This window comes from Geospiza fortis, unplaced genomic scaffold (genome assembly GCF_000277835.1).
Source record: "Geospiza fortis unplaced genomic scaffold, GeoFor_1.0 scaffold75, whole genome shotgun sequence".
NCBI lineage: Eukaryota > Metazoa > Chordata > Aves > Passeriformes > Thraupidae > Geospiza > Geospiza fortis.
The window spans coordinates 1,737,842-1,758,993 of NW_005054360.1; the positions used below are offsets into that span (position 1 = coordinate 1,737,842).

Here is a 21,152-nt window from a genome sequence, read left to right on the forward strand (position 1 = left end):
TAGTGCAGCCTTTACCAGTTAGTGGTAGAGGGAACCAGCAACATGATCTGTGTTCACTTTTTTTAAAAAAAGACACATAGCCAAATACTTATAACTATTTGCTTGTTCAAGACAAGTTATTTGGAAGTTTAACTACTACTGAATCAACCAACATTTTTCAGCACTAAATCATTTCAACTCCATATCCATATGTTTTTAATTTTATCAGCATCTGTATTTTTTTAATTACCATTTTTATTAAAGCCTTTTTTTTTTTCCAGAAGCAGGACACAAATCCCTAGCTATTTAATCTGGATATTAGAAGGTATGGTTCAAGGCTCAGCCATTGAAGGAAAACTCTGCTGCCAGATGCAGCCACTGGAGCACAGGTGCTGAGCTTTGCTTTCTTGCCTTCAACAAGCCCTTGCAGAAGTGGGGTGTTACACAGCATGGCTGGACAAAAACTTACCACCACTACCAGTCACAAGGAACAATCTGGAGCCCCAAAAGCTTCTCAGCCATTTCTCACCTAATGAAGAATGGAGCAGCTTTAAAGGCATTCAAGAGGATCCTGGTGCAATGGGGAGTTGACTGAAAAACTGCTGGTTTACAACCTCTTGTTTCATGGTTCAGCATTAGTACAATAACATTCTTATGGTCCTTTTCCAATACACAGTCAAAGTAACAAGAGGCAAAGGTTTTAACTGGCCAAGTACTATCTTGTCACCATGTCAGGATTCTCAAATGATGGAAGAAAATGTGTGAAACTAGTGAAGATGGCTTTGTGTCACTGCAGAACTACAGAAGTGGCAGGACTAGGTCACATCACATTGTATGGAAGCCAAAGTCAACACCTCCTTACGTGCATTGATGAGCCCTTCAGAAGGCAAACATTTGTGTTTAAAGTAGAATTGGTTGCAGTTGTAAAAGATCAAGCCACTGAAGGGTCCTGTGCTCTATGTAGACCAGGATAAAAACACATAACTTGCCAATGACAACAACTGGAAAAGAGAAAGGAACTTGCCAACTGAAAGGGGTCTGGCAGATAACACAAAAACAAGTCAAGAAGATAAATACAAGCCATGGTGATGTTGTCCATAGAAATACTTGCCAGAAAGTTGTATTATTGAACTCATAACTAAGCAAAGCACAAGTTAAAACGAAAATTGCACTCAAGGAAAAGGGTCATGAAAATGGGTAACTTTTGGCTGCTTTCAATAGCCAAAGCAGCAAGATATTAAACAATGAGGAATATCACTGTTTAAGTGAGGGAGACAACAGTAAGTGGCCAAATTGATTCCTTTAGAAATGGTGCAATGTAACTTACCACTGCAATGGCTATGGCTGAAACATGCTGGTCCTGGCCTGTGCCAGGTCACTGAACAGTCACAATTAGGTTGTCTGAATTAAAGAGTGGCCGAGATGCAGCAGGGCCTCCTTCTGTTGTTCTGGATCCTGAGCAGTGTGTGGCAAAGCTTAAGTGGCTAAAGGAGAGGCAAACCACAATTTGCAGTTGGGGAGTAGTCAGCGTCTGACTCTGGAAATAAGCTCTGCTAACAGCCTGCATGGAAACTTGAATTCCACGGCTGAAGAAACACATTACATGTTTCCATCACAGTCATCCTGCTGTCATGTATAAAACAAAGATTATTTTGGTGGAAATGTGCAAGGTACAACCATTTAATTTATTATGAGATGAAATTCTTAAACTAACATATTATCTAGTTCAGCCTCTTGGGATAATTCACATCTGACCCCCAGTATAAGCAGCTCACTCAACTCATTTCAGGAGACATGGAATGAAAGAGGTACCATGCTTTCAAAGTGATCAGTTAGCCTAAAGCATATTACTGAGTCAAATCTTGAGACAGCCCTGTGAGTCTCAAGCTCATTTACTTTCTAAAGGAAAGTTTTGGTGATGGAGCAGAATAACAAAGCCCCTAATACATCACAGATTCCTTGCACCCAGGCCATGAAGTTTATATTTCTCTTACAACTTGGAGACAATATCATGTGTCAGAGCACATGCACTTGTCATTAGCATGAACACTAAAAGGAAATGAACATAAATCCCAGATTCAAATGTGTAGTTTGAACATCCTGGGACAATTAAATTATTGATAATGGTTATCTGTCACCGAGCAATAAATCATGAAGTCATGGAGTGGTAGAAGAAAAGTTATCTTGCTGCTGACAGATGTGTAGACTGAAAGATGTAGTGGGCCTATAAGGTTCCAGAAATAATTGCATAAATGTGAAAGATTTCTTCTCTTGCTTTTTTTCTCATCAACTCTAGTATTTCCATACCCAAAACAACACTTTCTCATGACAACTTTTCTTACTTGGACTCCATGGTTTTTGACATTTTAGTGTAACTGAGGAACAAAGCTGAGAATGAGCAGCTGGTGAAGAGCAGGCCTGGCGTTGTGTCTGCCAGTTGGAGCACGGTGCTCTGCAGAGCTGGGACCTGGCTCCTGAAACTGCGAAAAGTGTTGGATACTCCCTGCTGATGGTAACATCAATGTAAATAAACTGGGAAAAAAGACGTATTAAAAAACTGAGAAAGTATAGGGATAACATAGAGAAAACATGGAAGGAGCAGACTGAGCAGATGATGGCAAATGAACAGGACAAAGCCTGACTCCCCCTTCTAAATCACTACATCTTTGCAACTAAAATAATTTGTACATCAAATTGCTCTGAGTTGAAAATAATACTGAGCCCCATATGCAGTATAACCATATTTCCTAGGAGGCTACAGGTTTACATGGACAAGAAGCAGCTGGTGGAAAGGAGTGAAGGCATTTCCCTCCCAAGCATGGGAGCCAGGGGGTGGGAGCTGGCTGGTGCCTGGGTATCCGCAGTGGGAGTGCTGGGCCTGGGTGGTGGCAGTGCCTTGGGTTGGAGCCAGGGCTTGAATAGGCTGGTGGGCACTGCCAGGAGGGTTGAAGGGCTGTGTGAGCAGCATGGGGCACCCAGCTTTGTGAGGATCCCTTTTCAGAGGGCTGCAGCACTGTGAAACTCAGATCTGTGGACAAAGTGGAAGCTTTTCAAATGTACACGCTGTACTGCATCACTCACAGGAGCCAGGGATCACATTCATTTATTCATTTTCCAACAACTAAATCTCTTTATATTAATTACACGGAATGTACCCATTTTGGCCAAAAAAGATGTATTTTTCTAATACTAGTTATTTGCCTGTGTGGTGATCTGTATCAATTTCAACAATTCTCCTTGTACAGAACTTTAAAACTTCAGGCATGGTAAGGGAAAAGAAAACAGCACAAGTAAGTTATCTTAAGTCTGGGATTAACTGTCTGAGGTTTTAAATAAAGGTTTCAGATTAACTACTTGGAGGCATAAGGGCTACCAGTGTGAGTGAGAATGGCAAACTGAGGCCATTTCATTGTCAGAAACGTGACATTTATTGCCCTGACACCTGTATCATAAAATTAAACTTGCTTTAGAACTTATTCCATTTGAAATCCATGCTAAACAGTCAAGTGTGCCTTGAGAGGTCAAGCTAAGGACAAGAGTTATTTTCAGGGAGTTTTTTGCTCTTCAACAGTTAGAAAAATAAGCTACCATTTTACGTGTTATTCATAAGTGAGACTGTGATAAACTATTTGTATCCACAGCTCCTCTCACAGAAGAGACAAAAATAAAATCAAGCCTCTTCTCTTTCAAATGAACTTGGCAATTAGCATTTATTTTGGAAGTATTTTTGGGTATAGCAATGAAGCATATGATACTACTACAGCTGTGACATCAGTATAATAATATAGACACGTTTAGTCAAAATAACATACCAGACCTGTGGGGCAGAGCTTGAAAAAACCTAAAATAGCATTTATGTGGTCACTGGATGCTGATGGAGCTTGTGATGAACCCTGTGACTATGTTGGTGTTTGTACTGATCAAAAAATACTACTTGGATTGAAATTTTGATTTCCACACTGCTTCAGCATCTGTCCATAGCTGGCTCCCTTTAAATAACCTCTACACCTTCCCTAAGGGCCCAGTGTAATTTTCCTTTTTCAGAACTGTGCAAGTCTTCCAAAATGATATTTTAAATGAGTCTTCACGTCTGCTTCAGAGAAAACACAAATAAACAGGTGGACTGGCATTATGTCTTCCTCAGAAGCTTCTGTGAGCAAGAAAGTTCATTGCCTTGAGAACTCATGCTAGTTGGAGGAAAATAATGAAATTACAAAATGCTTCTAAACCAAGAAAATTGTTAATTATTAAGGGAAGTAGAAAAATAATTCAGAAGTGAGTCCTTGACAAATGCAAGTCATTTAAATATTTGCTTTTGTTCATTTTTGTCTGCAGTCTGTGGTTGTACTTAAGACATTACTGCTCTCACAGAAAAGCCCTAGCATTATTTGTTTAGCATGGTATGTACAGTGGGTCTATAATTCATATTATTATTTATCAATAATAATTTCCGTGCATTTTTGAAGGCAAGTGTAATTCTGAACAAAATTTTATACAGAAATAAAGTAACTACATCAATACAATGTTGTCTTCAGTTTAAAAATTAAAAACCACAAAAAGATAATGTGCAAATGTAAATCTAAAATCTGACTCTCTATTTAGAGCTGAGTTAAATGTTTTAATTAAAACACATTTCACCAGCTACTTATAAAATTAAGCACTATTTTGTTTGATGTTGGTAGAAATGGGAAATTTGGAGTGATGTCTATTGCTACAGCTGTTTGCAGCCTTTATATTATGCCAGATGTGAGATTCATGTATCTGCATTTTCTGCTCTCCTGTGAGTCACAACTGATCAAACATGCAAAAGCATAATGAGAGGATGACTGGACAGGATTATAATGCAGGGAATTGTTCAAGACATTCATAAATTGCTGCATAACCACACACACAGAAAAGCAAAATTTATTGTAATGTCACAGATAAGCAAAACCATGTATAGCTACAATGAATGAAAATAAAAGCATATCAGTTGTAGAAAATGTCTTTGACATAACTGATGGTCTTTGGATGGATGTAATGCTAAAAGACACACAAAATTAGGTATGAGTGTTTTATTAAACCTAGGGGTGACAATCCAGTAATGTAAAATCAAACATAAGTTTCCACAGATTTGTTTTTATTAAATTATCTTCAAATAGATGAGCTCTGCTATGAAATACAGATGCTAGAAGGAGTAGTTGTGTATTTAAATGTAGCTGAATTGCTAAACAAGTGTGTTGGTAAAAGCTGCTGAAGCATCAGCCATATTTTGCTTTTTCTGTTGCCAGAGCCAATCTGCGAATGTTTGCTATGCAACCAGCTGCTGCCTCCTGCAGAGTGTCATCTGTAGAGCCTACCATGGCCAGTAGGAGCTAGCAAAAACATAGAGGAGAAAAAAAACAAATCAGTGTGCTTCTGTTTCAGTAACATTCAAATCATACCTAGAACAACTGCTTTAATTAACCCACACATTTGATAAATAAAATACTTGCAATCATATTAACAACACTGGATTATACATATGCATGTATCTACTACATGTATACTTTTGTATGCATATATCTATTAACATCCACATAAAAGAGCAATGCATTATATTTTATCATATTTGTACCTGTGAATTGATATTTTCATGTCTTTTTTCTGCTCATTGCACTATGTCTGTCTGGTTGTGACTTATATTTTTGCTATTGTAAGGAGAAATTGCACATGCTTTATGTGAGTCACATGAGTCACAATTTTGCCTCCAAAGTATACCAGTATAATTGTACATGTTCAATACTTTTAATAGACAAAGCCATGCTGCTTTTTTTTTTTCTTTTTTTCTTTTTTTTTTTTTTTTCTGGTCTTGATCATGAAACTGAATTCATCAGTAGGTTTCTTTATTGTCACAGCAAACTACTCATGTTAAACATCTTGAAGGACATAGATCTGGGTACATCAGTCTTAAACATTTGCATGTAAAAGCGAAAAACAAAAGCTCACGAAAGACACCAAACTTTTGGAGTTGATTCAGCTTTTCAGTCATGTATAGTAGATCCTCTACTCTGGAAGTCATTCAAATTTTTCAGTGGAAATTCCCTAGGAGTAAGGTACTGTTTAACATGAGTATGACACAAGACAGGCCTTGGTCATAAAACATTTTTACATATCAGAAAAACATTAATAATGGGTTGTGATCTCACTTCAGTGTGTTGCAAGTCAGTGATGCAACTGCAAATGCAATATAGCTGGAAAAGAGAAGACTCTTGCTTAGCTTAAATCAGCTCCATGCAACCCCCAGATTTCTGAAAATTTGCCAGGCTTAATGTGAGTTCAGGTATTTTGAAGCTCAGACAGCTCTAATTAAAACCTGTATTTTCAGTCTGCAATACTTAGGAATCTGTATTCACCCAAACAATGTTGAGTTTAACCACAGAGAAATCTGTTATCACTCAACTCTGGAGCATATTTTTCATACAGCTAAAATATTACACAAAATTATGAACTGCTAAATATAAAAGCATAAATTGAATGCAGACATCAAATTCATATGCTACCTTTTCCTAACCTTCCAGCAGTCGTGAGGCATGGGCCACAGCTGCACACATATGGCATTTACTTAGAGAGATCAAAGCATTTTGTACTTGAGGAAGTATTTGTGTTAGCCAAATGTACAAAACAAGCATCTTTCCAGTCACCTTTCACCTTTTGACCCCTACATGCAACATGTAAGACTGCCTGTGATAGCCTTGAATTATGTCAGAAACAGTATTATTATTATTATCAATTAAGCATCAACGATAATATTTTCCTAGGAATCCTTCCTCTTAAAATTTCCATTCCTGTAATCAGATATCTAGGTCCAAGTAGCTACGTAGGACTCCTAAAATACGAACCTTTCTGAAAGGATAGACCAGAGCTAAAGTGACATGAGAAGAAATTATTTCTATACTTTATTTGTGTGCAAAACCTGGGCCAGGGTCAGCAACCAGAGAAGTCAGCGGAAGGTTCACCACAGACTTCAAGTGGACATAAGACTAAGGAGACCACAGGTCTGCCTGTAATAATAAAGCAGCTCTACAGAGCACAAAAACCAGAATGCAAGCTTATCAAATGCTTAACTTCTATCTTTTCCTTCAGAAACACTGCTGGATGAAGATCTTTCTTCTCTGCCATTTGTCAAGAGCTGATTTCTCATCAGCTTAAATTACCACGTGATTCTTCAGGTGCCTCGCAACTTTCTTGTGCAACTAAGAAAACTGCTATAGATCCTTCATATCCCTGACTCAAACCCCAAAATATGTATGCACATGCTGTTCATATGGTGGTTTTGGTAAAGCTCTAGGTTTAAATTTGGGGGCAAGGAAACCATATGCCTTATGTGATTATTCATTGCATCTTCACAGATCTAATGCAAGGCTTTTTCAGTGTAGTGAGTGTGGAACTCTAACATCCAGAATAATTTCAGATAAGACTTGTATCCATGTGCAAGAGCAGATGTTCATCAAAAATAGTGTTTTAGAGATACATTATCTAGTAGGAACATAGGAAAAAACAAAAATTGACCCTTGCCTTTATTATGACTACACGTTAGGTAGGATTAAATTCAAGGTTAATTATCTCTTATTTTAGCCATCATTTCTTTCTAGACTCAAAAGACATGGGAGAATAGGTATTTTCTGTCACTTTCCACAAAGAACTCAATATCTAGCAATGACAATAGCTGTAGGGGAGGATCCATGCTCCTTCTGTAGGTGCATTTTGGAAAATCAGGGTGAGGCGTTAAAGAACAGAATCCTGCATGAAACTGGTACAAAAGACCCAAACAGATGCCTAAAGAACTAGTGGGACATATGTAACCAATGCAAACACCAATTTTTACAAAGGTATCAAATACTGATTTTTTCCTTCTGTGTTCAGGGGATCACAGATCAGTTTTTCTCTAATTTGCTGCTCTTCTAAATCACTTGCCAGTGGTAACATCTGCAAGAACTGCCACGTCATACAAAATCCAGTACTACATTGTGTCTCAGGATTTTCACTGTGAGACTTCAAAGCACTATTCTTGGAAACACTGCCCAATACAGTAGCTGCCTCTAAGGACTGTGGATATACAGCAACATTTGTCAGTTAACCTACTCTTTTTGTACTAACAAAAAGACAGCTGAAGAGAAGATTATCAAAAATGCAAAATATTTCAATCGAAGTAGGTAATTCTGTATTTAGGAACCCAACTTTGAAGATTTTATATAAATCCTACCTTTCATGAAATAAAATTTATTCTTTTTTTAATAAACCAAGACATTTATAATTCTTTCACCTCCTGATTATCACTCCTTGACCCTTTCATGGGTTCAGTTCCATTTACTGGCAATTTGGGTCATTCAATTCAGGTATGGAAATGCATTCATAGATGGTATATACAAACTACGCCCACGTATTAGGTATATTTGACAAGTCCAAGAAATCTTTTTCCTTCTTCCTTTTCTTTTATTCCAATGTACTATATTAAATACGACATGCCATTTTTCTTGATATAATACCCTTGAACTTCACGTATCCCTTCCCTTTACTGTTCAGGTATTGTTTTCTGACACATGTAAATGTTAACAGATGTGAGAAGCAGTAAAAAAAGCATGTGGTATAAATGCTTCTTTCTGGCACATAAAAGGCACTTTCCATAGACAGAGAAAGCATTTGCAGCACCATGTAGCCTTCATTTTCTGTTGGCAGGTATCTATATTCCAAGGCTAGAGTCCAATATTTTTGCACAGTTTGCACGTCATACCAGTAAATAAGCACAAATACAAGCTGTTTGGAGAATGTACAGGGCATATGTAGTATTTCTGGATTCCAAAAGTGATGCACAGCCAAATCATTTAAATATTCAGAACAATTAAGATTTTGCTATTACTACTCCAGAATTGTGATACTATATTATGACAACACAATCACAGAGTAATTCAGAACAGAGGGGCTCTCAGGTCTCTAGCCTAGGGTCATGCTCAAAGCAGAGTCAGATATGAGGTTCGGCTGGGTTGCCCAGAGTTTTTAAGTCTCATCTTGAAAAACTTCAAGAATAGAGATGGCACAACATCTTTGGCAAACTATTGCAATGTTTGACTCACTTGGTGGAGAGAAAAGTTTTCCCTGTGCCTATTTACTCTTGATTTAGTTTATGCTCATTGTGATGACTGAACTCCCCATAGGAACTGCAAGGCTGCTATTGAATCCACTTAAAGCTCTCTCTTGTCCAGGCTGAAAAAACACAGTTTCCTTAGGTTTTCCTCACAGAGCAGTGCTGCAGGTTCTGACCATCCTGCTGGTCCTCTACTGAACCTATTATGCTTTATCCATATCTTCCCTACATCAAAGGCCAAATCTGGGTGCAGAATTCTAGGTGTGATCTAATGAGCGCGAAAGGGAACAGTCACTTCCCTCAACCTACTGGCTGTGCTCCTGCTGTCAGTCCAGAGCTGTGACTTCTTTGCTGTCAGGACACATTGCTGGCTGATGTTCTGCTTGCTGTCTACAAAATCTCCATACCCTTTTCAGTAAATCTCCATGCTCCTCAGCATGTCAGTCTCTAGCCTGTATCACTGCAAACAGTGATGTCTTTCTAGATTTTTTCACTTTTACAAAAGAAGTAGCCCAAGGGGACTTAAAAGCAGAAAAAGCAGAGGTAAGTGTTGTACCAACACACCCTAAGTCTGACAAAATCTCAGATGGTCTCCGTGTACTGGTTACAATAACTTAGAATTACTCACTTTCCTTCAGCCACAGTCACTGCAGCTTCCAGACTCAGAGGGGAAGCAGAAAGCATAGGGTGTCATGATAGCAGGAAGTATAGAGGTTGCATTGGAATAATCTAATAATCTTTAAATAAGGATGTCATGCGATGTGTCCACAAGCTTTATAAAACAATGGAAAGTGCAGAACAAGGCTGTTGGAAAGAGGCTCCCCTGCTCACACAAAACAGATAAAAGATCAGCCTATTCAATACCCCAGAGTCCTGTGAACATGGATGAAAATGATGAATAAAGAATAACTATATAAAAAATACTTAATGCCCTTTTTGTCCTGGCTTCTTTAGGTTTTCTGCCCTGTAGAACAAATCTTATTTAAATTTATCTAATCAGAAGGAAATATGGATAAACTCCTTCAACAAGATTCATATCTATACTGGGAAGCCAGTCAGAGTTCACATAGAGCTTAAAATTCCTGGAACTAAAGACATACACTTCAGTACAACTTATTGTAGATTGACATAGCATTTCCAGTTGGTGGCAGAACTTGCCTTTTTTTTTTTTTAAAATTTAGATTTAGAATCTGGCTTCTTTTACATGCAACATTTCCTGAAGGATGCAAAATTTCTAGCACTGTGATTTTCTAATTGCGTAACACTTCTTTTTCAAAAAAAGACATTTTTCACATGTTTTTTATAAATCTAACCTAAAAGAAAAAAAATTACTTTAAATAAAAGCATATGGTAGAGGCTTATCCAAGAAAGTATCAGTCTAGATCCAGCCAGCATTTTCTAACTTTCAACACCATAGTGCACACTGGAAAATATTAAAGCACCTAGTTAGAGTGTTATGTTACACATATTCCTATGAAAATTCTTCTCATAAAATTAAATTATAAATAATAAAACATATTCCACAATCAAAGTATAATGAAGGTTAAGCTAAGTCACTGTTTCTAAACTAAAATTCAGGCCAATTTCCTGATTTTCCTTTTCAGCTGAACAAAAGGATAAGACAATATCTACCATACTCAGACTCTTAAGAAGATGCTCATGTAAGTTCTGGGGTGTTTTGTTTGTTTGTTAGGTTTTTTCCTCAGGTGGCACAAAGAAAACAGATTTCAAACTAAAGTCCCATGCACCAGGGAATACTCTGAGCTAGCAGCTGTACAAAATCCAGTATCAAGAAATTCCAATGAAGGCAAAAAATGGGCAAAGCTGACACTCACTGTGCTGATTCCCCCTTGCACAGGGACTAAAGTCAGAGCACCCCCTGGTGCAGCCTACTTCCTTCACCCATTCTGAACATAAAGAAGTGAAGCTCTCTGGTTGGGGTGGGAGAAATTCTGAGAAGATTATACCTGGCTTCTTTATTGTTCTATTTCAGTCTTTTCTCTCTTCTATGAAACAGATCTCCATTCTGGCAGCCACAGGAAAAGGGCAACTTTTTGGAATCACTCAAGAATGGATGAGGGGTATCAAGAAGTCCAAAGGATGCAGCTTGGGCTAAGGTACACCTGAACACGATGGTAGCCAGCAGGCTGGCCAGGAACTGCCTCTTCTTTTTCATCCTTCCTATTCTCCCTCAGAAAGAGTACAGGAGATGGAAAACCTGTGCACTTCCTGCAAAGAGGTGTAGGACTCCAAGTTAGGATGAGAACAGACTTGTCTGCAGTTTTTTTGGTGCACTTAAACCATCTCACCTGTCTCAGGACTTCAGACAGGTGTTTTGTTGTTGGCAAATCATTTTTCGTATGTGACTGCCTGGGATAAAATTACTGTTGGCAAGATTAATCCCACAAAATGCCAGGAAATGAAGGGAAAAGAAAAGTAGGGCTTGATAGTTTCAGTGAAATATTCTGAACATGAGATTACTGGTACTTTACCATGAGATCCTTGCTGTTTTGTTAGGATAAACAGTTTCGGTGAGCTACAACTCATTTTACACCATGATAGATTTGAAGCTTAAAATCCTTCTACATACAGCTTCATTTTTCCATTTTTCCTACCTGTCTGTCCATTTTTGTCTATTTTGTTTAGTTCCCTCCTTTCTTACAACTAAACTGAAAGGCATCTAGGACAAGGGCCATATTTCTTCAATATCTGAATGGGAACAGCACTCTTGAAAAGAAATCTCTTGACCACACAATAAGAACATACAAAATAAGAATATAGTTGTCATATTCTCCAATAAGGTTAAATGTTGCATTGCATTACTTTGGAGACATACATAAAACCTATATGCCTAAAGGGAATTATAATATGGTACACCCACACACGCTGGCAAATGTTTATATAGCTACAAAATATGAATACACTCTACAGCTCTCTCTTCACCTCATCTATTTTACTGTCTTTTCTTATATAGTTATTTAGAGAAGGATGCCCTCCTTCTCTGCAAAGATGCAATAAATGGGCAGAGAACTGTGACTATTACTGACAAGGAGAAAATCAACAAAATGTCAAATGGTGAAATGTAGAATAGTTTAAAAACTGCAAATTTGCAAACCACTTTAAAATACTCTAAGTTTAAAGGTTTTCCCATCTCAATTTGATACTTACAGGATTTCAGAGGAATATTTACAACTCTTTCAGGTGTAAATCTAACTGCCTATAAAAATATCATGCAAAGGTGAAGTAGCTAAATAAAACTAGTAATCAAAATTATTTCTAATCTTTGTTTAAAAGGTACAATTATATGCAACTAATTGGAGACCTTAAAGACAGACAGCTTGAATCTCCATTCAGCTGTAAGATGTTTGGTGCAATATTAAGAAAGAATTCAATCATCATGAACATTCCAATGTACAAAAAGTCTTACAGGATATGAAATTCATCCCATAAAAAACAATAGGCAGATTTGATAATCCAAAAGTGATGAATTCCAGGTCTCACAGCATATTTTTATTTGAACCACTTTCTGTATTTTATTTTTATTTCATTGTAGTTTTCAAAAGAAGATTAACATATAAAAGGCTTTTGGTGGCATAGAGAGAATAAAGAACTTCTTTTGTGATTTCAATACAGTGACATTTCAAAATTTATTAATATTAAATTATGAGCGTGCTTACTTATTATATGGAATGGACATTCAAAACTGTAAACTTATGTCATGCATGTCCCTTTCATAGTTTACTTTGGCTCAGTAACCTGTTGTGGACTATCCTTCCTTTGTATCATTGCAAGCCTGACCATTCTTTCTTTTTGGTATTTCCTGCTCCTTTTCCATACTTACCTGCTTTTTCACGCTTTGATTTCCTTTTCGTTTTGCAGGAGCATGACTTTTACCTTTCCTTTCCTTCTTAAACATTATTGAGGAGGTAGTATAGAAAATTGAGAAAGAACTGCTAATTCAGTTTTGTTTCAATTTTTCTAACATTACTATGGATATGAATACTATAATTTTGTCTATCTCTAGCAATCATATGAAGATTATATTAAAGTTAATCAGGGGCAGTTGCAAATGAACTATCAGCAGCAAGTCAGAGTCAAAAAAATGAGGTTTAAGCTGTCCATTAACCCTGACATTCTGAAGGACTCTGCCTGATTTCTCAACAATGCCCTGAAAACATGATGTGGTTTTTTTCCCCTTTAGTTTGTCTGATATTCCTGAAATGCACTCTTAATTATTCCATCTTTGAAAACAACACTGAACTGCAGTAAAGGGGCACTACAGTTTCCAGACTTTTGACAAATTTTGCAATGTTTCTCTCAAGTGCATCTTATCCTGTGAATAGGGATCTGATAACACAATCTGACTGTAACAATATTTTAGAAGTATGTTAGACCTACTGGTATGAGTGAACTGACTTCAAACTCTCTTCTGTATTCAATTGAAAGTACTGATTTTGATCTCTAAAGTTAATATAGCTTTAGGTCCAATGCTCTAAGGGTTGGTCTCTCTTCCTACATAGGATCATTATAATCAAAACCAGTGAGGTGCTTTTGCTAGTAAACCTTACACATCAAAGTCTGGGGATAAAAGCAGGAGGTTCTCCCTGTGTATTTGTACAATAGCATTTGTTTGAAATAAGTAGCCAGCACATTTTAAAGCTGGGTTTTCTGTGGCACACAAGAAGACTGTTCTATAGTCTTATGTTTTAAGATGTGGGGGTTGCAACAGTGCATACATTTACATAAACTGGAAGATGAGTGGTACTGTTCAACATATAATCTGATTTTAGACTAGTAAATGTACTAGAAAATGTTGAATCAGAACACAGGATAAATAAATGTATAGATGGTATAAACACAGATCAGCTCTATTCATACAAATATGAAACTGAATGTGATGAAGCAAGAAAAGATCTGGAGCTGTTCACGGACAAGTGTACATGTATAGTCCACATGTTCATTCATATTAGTAAGTCTAAATTTTCTTAATATCAGAAAATTAAATGTATGGTACCATTTATTTCTCAAGATTCTCTAACCGGTTTTTTTTGCTATTAGAGAAAATCAAATTATTTTATACTAAGGAGTCATCTTCCTATAGTAAATGCAAATTTTTTATTAACAGTTTGATCAGTTGTCATAAACTATATTTACAAGTGCTGGAAATTTGTGTGCTTTTATAAAGTCTGGGTTGAGGAAAACATTACCATGTACACTTATTGTGACAGATAAATGCTTTGGTTTTTTTGTGATTTAAAAAAAGGGAGTTGATTGAATTAGCACTCCAATCAGGCCATATTCAAACAAAGTATTTGTGATTTGCATACACTTCTTTAGAGGGGGAGTTAGATAGTTTTTCAAAAATAAGCAACACGTCTCTCCAAAGCCACTCAAGGACTCTGGCCACAAAGTGCTTGAATGGCTGCTCACTTTTGGAAGATTTGTGAGATCAGAGACTTTTAAAAATACTGTGTCACATGCAAACAAGCAAGCAATAATACCTGTCTGACTTTTGTATGTCAGCAATACTAGAGACCTTGATCTGCTTCCTTCCCTCTCTAAAGATGTAACTATGAAGTAGGAAATGAAAAATCAATTAATAAAAGTTAAATTTAAAGCTCTTCTCTGATTAGAACAAAATCCTGTTCCTCAATTTTTTATTAACTTCTCAACTTCAATTCCAAGCTTCAGGTTTTGGAAATGTTTTTGGCTTATTCATTTGCCTGAGCTCTTTTAGTTCTATAAAAAGAAAGTTATAGTTGTGCTTGGGCAAGTGGAGGTTGTACCACATGCATAAAAGCTCTGCTAAAGCTGGTTAAAGCATGCGGGGGAAGATGTGAACATTAATTTTCTAAAACCATGCAACTCTGTGCTTTAACACAGGAGAAAAAAAAATTCATGTGAACCTTCTACCTGAATGTTACTGCAAAAGGTTAAAAGAATCACGATTTAAACCTTGTGTGGTGGTTCCTTTGTCTCTCAGGTAGGAGGAAATGGTTGGAGCTAACCAGCTACCCAAGGCATTATTTCACAACACTAACGCAAGCACAAGAATATTACTGACCACGTGGTGGGCATTCTTGGTTGAGTATGTTTGAGGCATGCTGCCACCTAATAAAAGCAGTATGTGGAAGATGATTTAAGAGAAAGTACTGCTCCCACACAGGGAATGTGCTCTCTACTTCATCAGCTCCCCACTCAAACAGGCTACTTTTTCATTTCAACAGCACATCATGGCTTTGACTCATGATGACAATTAAGGAACTTAACATCCTTCTCTGAACAGAAGAATCTTTATGCAGAATATTGTAAGTTTTGTGAAAGAGTGGTTTCTCAAAATACAATTCCCTCATATGCATTTCTGATGCAGAAGAATTAAACAGACTATCAGTTTCTCCCCCCACACTCCAGGATGTCAACAAAAATTTAAGGATAAATAACACCTACATGTAACTGCAAATTTCATGAGGATTCTTTGATTATGAGACCAAGAGCAGAAAGATTAACAGAAACAGCCTGCTCAATCAGAAGCAAAGTCAGGGCTTCATGGTGTCCCTAACTGTATCTTACACTGAAAAATTTTCTGTCCAAATTGTTTGCAAGGATTTTATTGCCTCACCAAACGTTTGGACATCTTTGCAATTCTAACCAATAGTTACTGGCACTATCTGCAGCACATGAAGTGTGCAAAACTGTTCAGTGTAGTGAATCCATGAAAGGGGAAAACTTTGAACTGAGCTGTGATGTATTCGCACAGGACACTTGACCTCTGTTCTGCCCTGTGAACTGCAGTTTGCAATTGTCTCTGTCTGCACTTCTCACAGAGAACTGTACTGTCAGCAGTTTGTGACATCACCATTTATCAATCTTCTCATTACCATTTATGAAGATCCTTCTGTTCCAAAACTTCATCCTAATTTTTAAACTTTGATTCTTGAGTTTTAAACAGTTATTTATCCTCTCTAGGACTCTGCCTTCTCATCACATCACATTTTAACTTTAATAGTTTTTGGTGAAGAGTGCTGCTCAATGCTTTCTTAAAATCCAAGCATTGTCAATTCCACCCTTCCAAACAGCAATAGGATTATTGCACACCAATAGAGTCATCAACTGATGGAAAGACAAAATGCTTTGAAAAGCAAAAGACTAATAAAATATTCTCTACACCATGAAAGTTCAGCAAATCCAGTGCCAAAGACGGACTTTTTTTCAATATATACACACTCCCTTAGCCCGTAATGCCTCTGGAGTCCAGCCATTATGTCTCTCTGGAATTCTGAGAAGGCGCTAATCCAGTCTAATGAATGTTGCATTTGTGCAGATTGCACAGATTTGATTTTAGGTGTTCTAAAGATCTTCTTGATATTTTAAACTTTTCTCTATTTCCACAGAGCCCTAATTATGTATCTTATCCTAGTATCTGGAATTGTCATACCTGTACAGCAGTATAGAAGCACGTTTATGAGTTGTGGCTTTCTCAATCCTATGTCATGGAAAAGTTTTATTATTTTTATCTATACATTCAATACAAATGCAATGAGTAGAATAGAATCAGCCTAAAGGCACCTTCTATCTATCTTTACAGCTCTCCTAAATCCAAAGGTATCATGTAATTTGCAGTGTACCAGACTCTTACAGTAATTAAAAAGTATGACTGACTAATAATATTCTCTCACTTTAACATTACATTTTTTTCTTCAACGCTTCCAGAGATGAAGAATTATCATAAACCATGGCATGGCAATAAATTCTGCACTGACTAGCAGCTGATAAATACAGCCAATAATTACCCTTAGAGATAAAAGCAAAATTAATTAAAATCAAATTTTCAATGAAATGAAATAATATGAAACTTCACTTATAGTCCAGAAGAAGATACATTTTAGCTTTCATATGCAATTGATTGTAAAATGAGCACAACTGCATCAGCAATTCATACCCAGTCCCCTCCCTCACTCAAGTCAGGACAGAATTCTCATCAGGCTCGTGCTGCCTTGTCAGGTCTTCAGATTTGATACCAAAGTACAGAACACTGACCAGGAACATTAATAGTAGAGTCCATCCCATAATCCACACACTGCAAATGGGCTTTTCCTTAGCATCTTTCCCTTGAAGGATATGTCAATAAGTTGTGCCTTATCACTTAAAAGATACCAGAGAGTGTGCTTTGCAAGGATGATATGAGAGATTACAATGAGTAAGGCTTGAAGCCAGACTGAACTGAGTGATTGATTCTACAGGAAGAACTTTTTTCTTGGTATTTTTTATGTTCAGATTCTTTGAATAGCTCCTTACATACAAGGAAACTATTTTTGATGAGCTGAATGTCAAAAATAATTACCTGGCATTCTGTCCGTACACATTAAACCCAGTATCTCTTAATTAAGAAAACTAATTTTATATCTGACAGTTCAGCTACGATACTATTCCATAAACATAAAAATATTTTAATGCTCTTTCTTATTATTGCCAAATTAGAAAGAAATGATTCACATAGTCACAAGGATAAGACTGGTGCAGGGAGCTAAACAATTGCAAGAAGCTGCTCTGTGTATTTCTGTGGTTTGGAAATAGCGCCAAGTCAGAAGGAAAAGACATTCTCTGCATTTTCTAAAGCAAGATAAATACAGAAAAGAAATATAGATGAAAGATGGAACTGCTATCTGCAGATTCTGCCAGATTCCTTGGCTTTTTGGCACACCTATTGAAGCTGGCAGACTTAGCCAGTAGCAATCTTTTCCATTAAAAGGAGCAGCATATATTTTGATTTAACATACTTTGTTTGTGCATTTTTAAGCTTCAAAAATGTCTATTTAAATTTTTTTTAATGATTCCTTCTGCACAGTTGGCTGCAATTGCCCTTATTTGAAATGGCTCATTTATCACTAAAAGAGCTGCAGGGCACAGCTACTGTTAAACAGCTCCAACAAATGTACAGCTTAGTGAGACAAGCTTCTTTTTATAAGACTAAAAGATGTTTAAAATGTGCCAAGAAGAGCTTTATGCCAGCCTCTAGGTTTGTTATCCAAATGTTACAAAATTAGAGATCTCCTGAAGCACAGAGTTTGGGCAAAAATAAGCTGATCTCCCTTAGGCTGCTGTTTTTTCCCATCCACAATCAGCCAGATTTTAACAGAACACTTGCTACATATCATAAACTTCAGTAATGTGAAATTTTGAAAAAGTAATCTAAAGTCTGAGGCTTAATCTATACTAAAGCCAAACTTCATTATCGTTGTCAATGGTGCAAAAGCAAAATGTTTTACCTAAAAGTACCCTTACTTTATGAATGGTGACATTTTGCTTATTATGAAGGTAGAACAGCTACTGGCTCCTGCTTCCTGGAGCTGAAACTGTAAGCAAAATGTTTAAAGCAACCTGGCAGTTGCCAACACAATGGAAACTGGTGTAACGCTGTCAATTTACATTAATCTTTCTGAAATGGAATAAAACATGATAGTATGTGACTTAGTTTATGGAATCTCTTATTTCCAAAATTTAAGTGTGATGTGATCAATATATTTGTGGGTAAAGGGATTTAGCATATTTTTGGTAGACAACAGACATGCAGAAATTTTGGAATCTAGTGCCCTCTTTCTTAATGTCCAAGAACTGTAACAACTGTTATAAAAAGCAACAGGCATCAGCTTGGAGCCTGTGCCAGACACGCCGTATCTCCAGCCTGAACTGTGGAGCCTGAACAGAGCAAACCACTGCAGTTACAAAGGGGGTTTTTCTAAAGGCAAAACTACAACACAAATATGGAAATTGCAAATACATACTACTATACCCCAATAATACTATTGCATAGATATTACATGAAATATTTTGGATTGATTTATGAAGATATATTAAACCTTGCTTTATATGTAAAACTCCATATTGTGTATTTAATGGTCTCACCAAAGGCCCCCACAAGAAAACAGTCAAACCTGTTGCCAAATTCTCGTAAAGAAGTGTGTGCCAGTGCTTTTCCATTTCATTTTCTATACTCCAAATAAATACAGTATGGTATTTAAAAGGTTGGTTTTAGCATGTTTTCAGTAGAAATTACTAGTAATTGTCTTCCATGTTTTGTAATTTACATCTATTTATTTCACAAAGATGGTCTTATGCAAGTCTTTGAACACAAAACAGTGAGCCAAAACTTCTTGTAGGGATTTATGACTTTAGCAAACAATGACCAGTTTTCTGGAAGCTCTGCACAATAAATTACAGAAGCTGTATTTTTTAACACAGACATTATAAAAACCTTCCAAATATGAAATCTACATTTCACAATAACTTTCAGAAACAGTGGTTAAAACAAACGGGTTTCATATCTTGGAATATTACAAGGGAATAGAAGAGCCTTACCATTCTGCCACTAAGAACTGAACTCAAAAAGCACAAATACCTTCCTATTAACTCCACACAGGATTCAGAAGACACATTATCCTTTGCCAAATAAACCAAAACCAACCTATCAACAAACCCAAGCTTAACATATCCACACTCTCCCCACCTCCCCTCCCATGCATTTCTTGAGGTTGTACCCCGATGAAAAGACCAATTTTAAAAAAAATTAAAATGTATGATTATACAAATAAGTCCCATTCTTAGGGCTTGAGTGTCTTCTTTGCCCACTTTATTGTACCAAGCAGTTGAAATTTACTTTTCAGCATTCCTGGTGATGTTCTTATAAGCTACCGCAATTGATATTCCAGAAAGCATCTGCTAGTATTTTGTAATAGAAGAAAACAGAGCACTTCCATGTTGGGCAAATAATAGCATAAAGCAGACCACAGAGTAAGGCTAAAGATCAGTTCTGTGCATGGGTAGGTTGGATAGACACTTTCAACAATAAAAAATATCAGAACATGAACGAAACCTCTGATCATCTGCATTTCAGATATGTATCTTAATCATTAGGTTAATGGTTCTTCTAGCCCAAAAATAATTAGTTCTGTATGTACAATGGAACAAGAACAGGAGAAAATGAACTTTTTCATAGTGCAGCACAGAAATATGTCTTTAAATTAATTTGGAAAATAAAAGCTGCTCATAACAATGCAAAGCTAAACAGAGACTAATTTACTTGGACTTCATGTATCCTTCAGCACAGGCACACACATGCAAAAACCTGACAACAGCACCAGTTATGGTTCCCATATGGTGGAGTGCCTTCAAGTTTGGGTGACTGGCTATACCCCAGTGGTTCTAGATTTTTACAAAAAGTTACAGGCAGTATTCATTATTTACATTTTACTTAAGATGACTGAGTTGCAGTTATGAATTAGCAGTTAAAAAAGTGTATCCTGATTTGCTTAAACTATCAAATATGAACATATAAATATTTTACATAGTTTTTCTAGCAGTCCTATCTGTTTTTTCACCTCCACCTTATTGTGTGTTACATTTAAATTGAAAATTTTCTGGAGTCATCTTCTTCTCATGCAGGGACACATCACTCCCTAGCAAAGTGAACCCCTTATCTGTGATCAGTGCCTTTAAGCATCATCACAGTACACAGAAATAAATGCATAAATAAAAAAATGAATAACTTTACTATTTCTTAGCTAATTATTTCAGAATTCAAGCAGAAATTAAAGGTCAAAACATAAAGGGATCTTTGTATAAGATACTGGAAATCACCTCAGTGGGAAGATCTTAAATGTTTTAAAATATTTATGTACCATCTGCTTGGGCACCTGTGAAGGTAGAATTTCATTGGCAGGCAGAACAGGCATTTTTTAGCTTCACTCTTTACAATCAAAGCCACTGGTATTCTTTTCACAGACCTTAATAAACTTATGTCTCTTTAATGCAAAAGTATTTACTACTTTCTCAGCCAGTAAGCTCCTTCAGTTTTCTAAGGAATTTTATCTCTGCCAAAGCTGCAATCCTCTACTGTGGAAAGCCAGTATTTTGTTTTAAAGGCATTACAAGAAGGGTCACTGTGTTTGTCTCTGAATATCTTCCTTTCTAAAACAATAAAAAGCTTGAACACATTTTATGGCTGCTTTTGATTTGTGAATTATTCTTTCAAAAACAAGACCTAAGTCTTTTCACATTTATAAAGTATTGTGAC

General features: G+C 36.6%; 1 protein-coding gene across 1 annotated transcript in view; it reads right to left on the minus strand.

Annotated features, from left to right (window-relative positions):
• Positions 1-4,929: 4,929 nt before the first annotated feature.
• The window catches only part of ARMC4 (armadillo repeat containing 4), a 67,941-nt gene continuing 51,718 nt past the window's right edge, over positions 4,930-21,152 (minus strand). The window contains 1 exon segment of the mRNA XM_014308177.2: positions 4,930-5,333. Within this exon segment, the coding sequence (XP_014163652.2) occupies positions 5,220-5,333 (114 nt within the window). The 3' untranslated portion in view covers positions 4,930-5,219.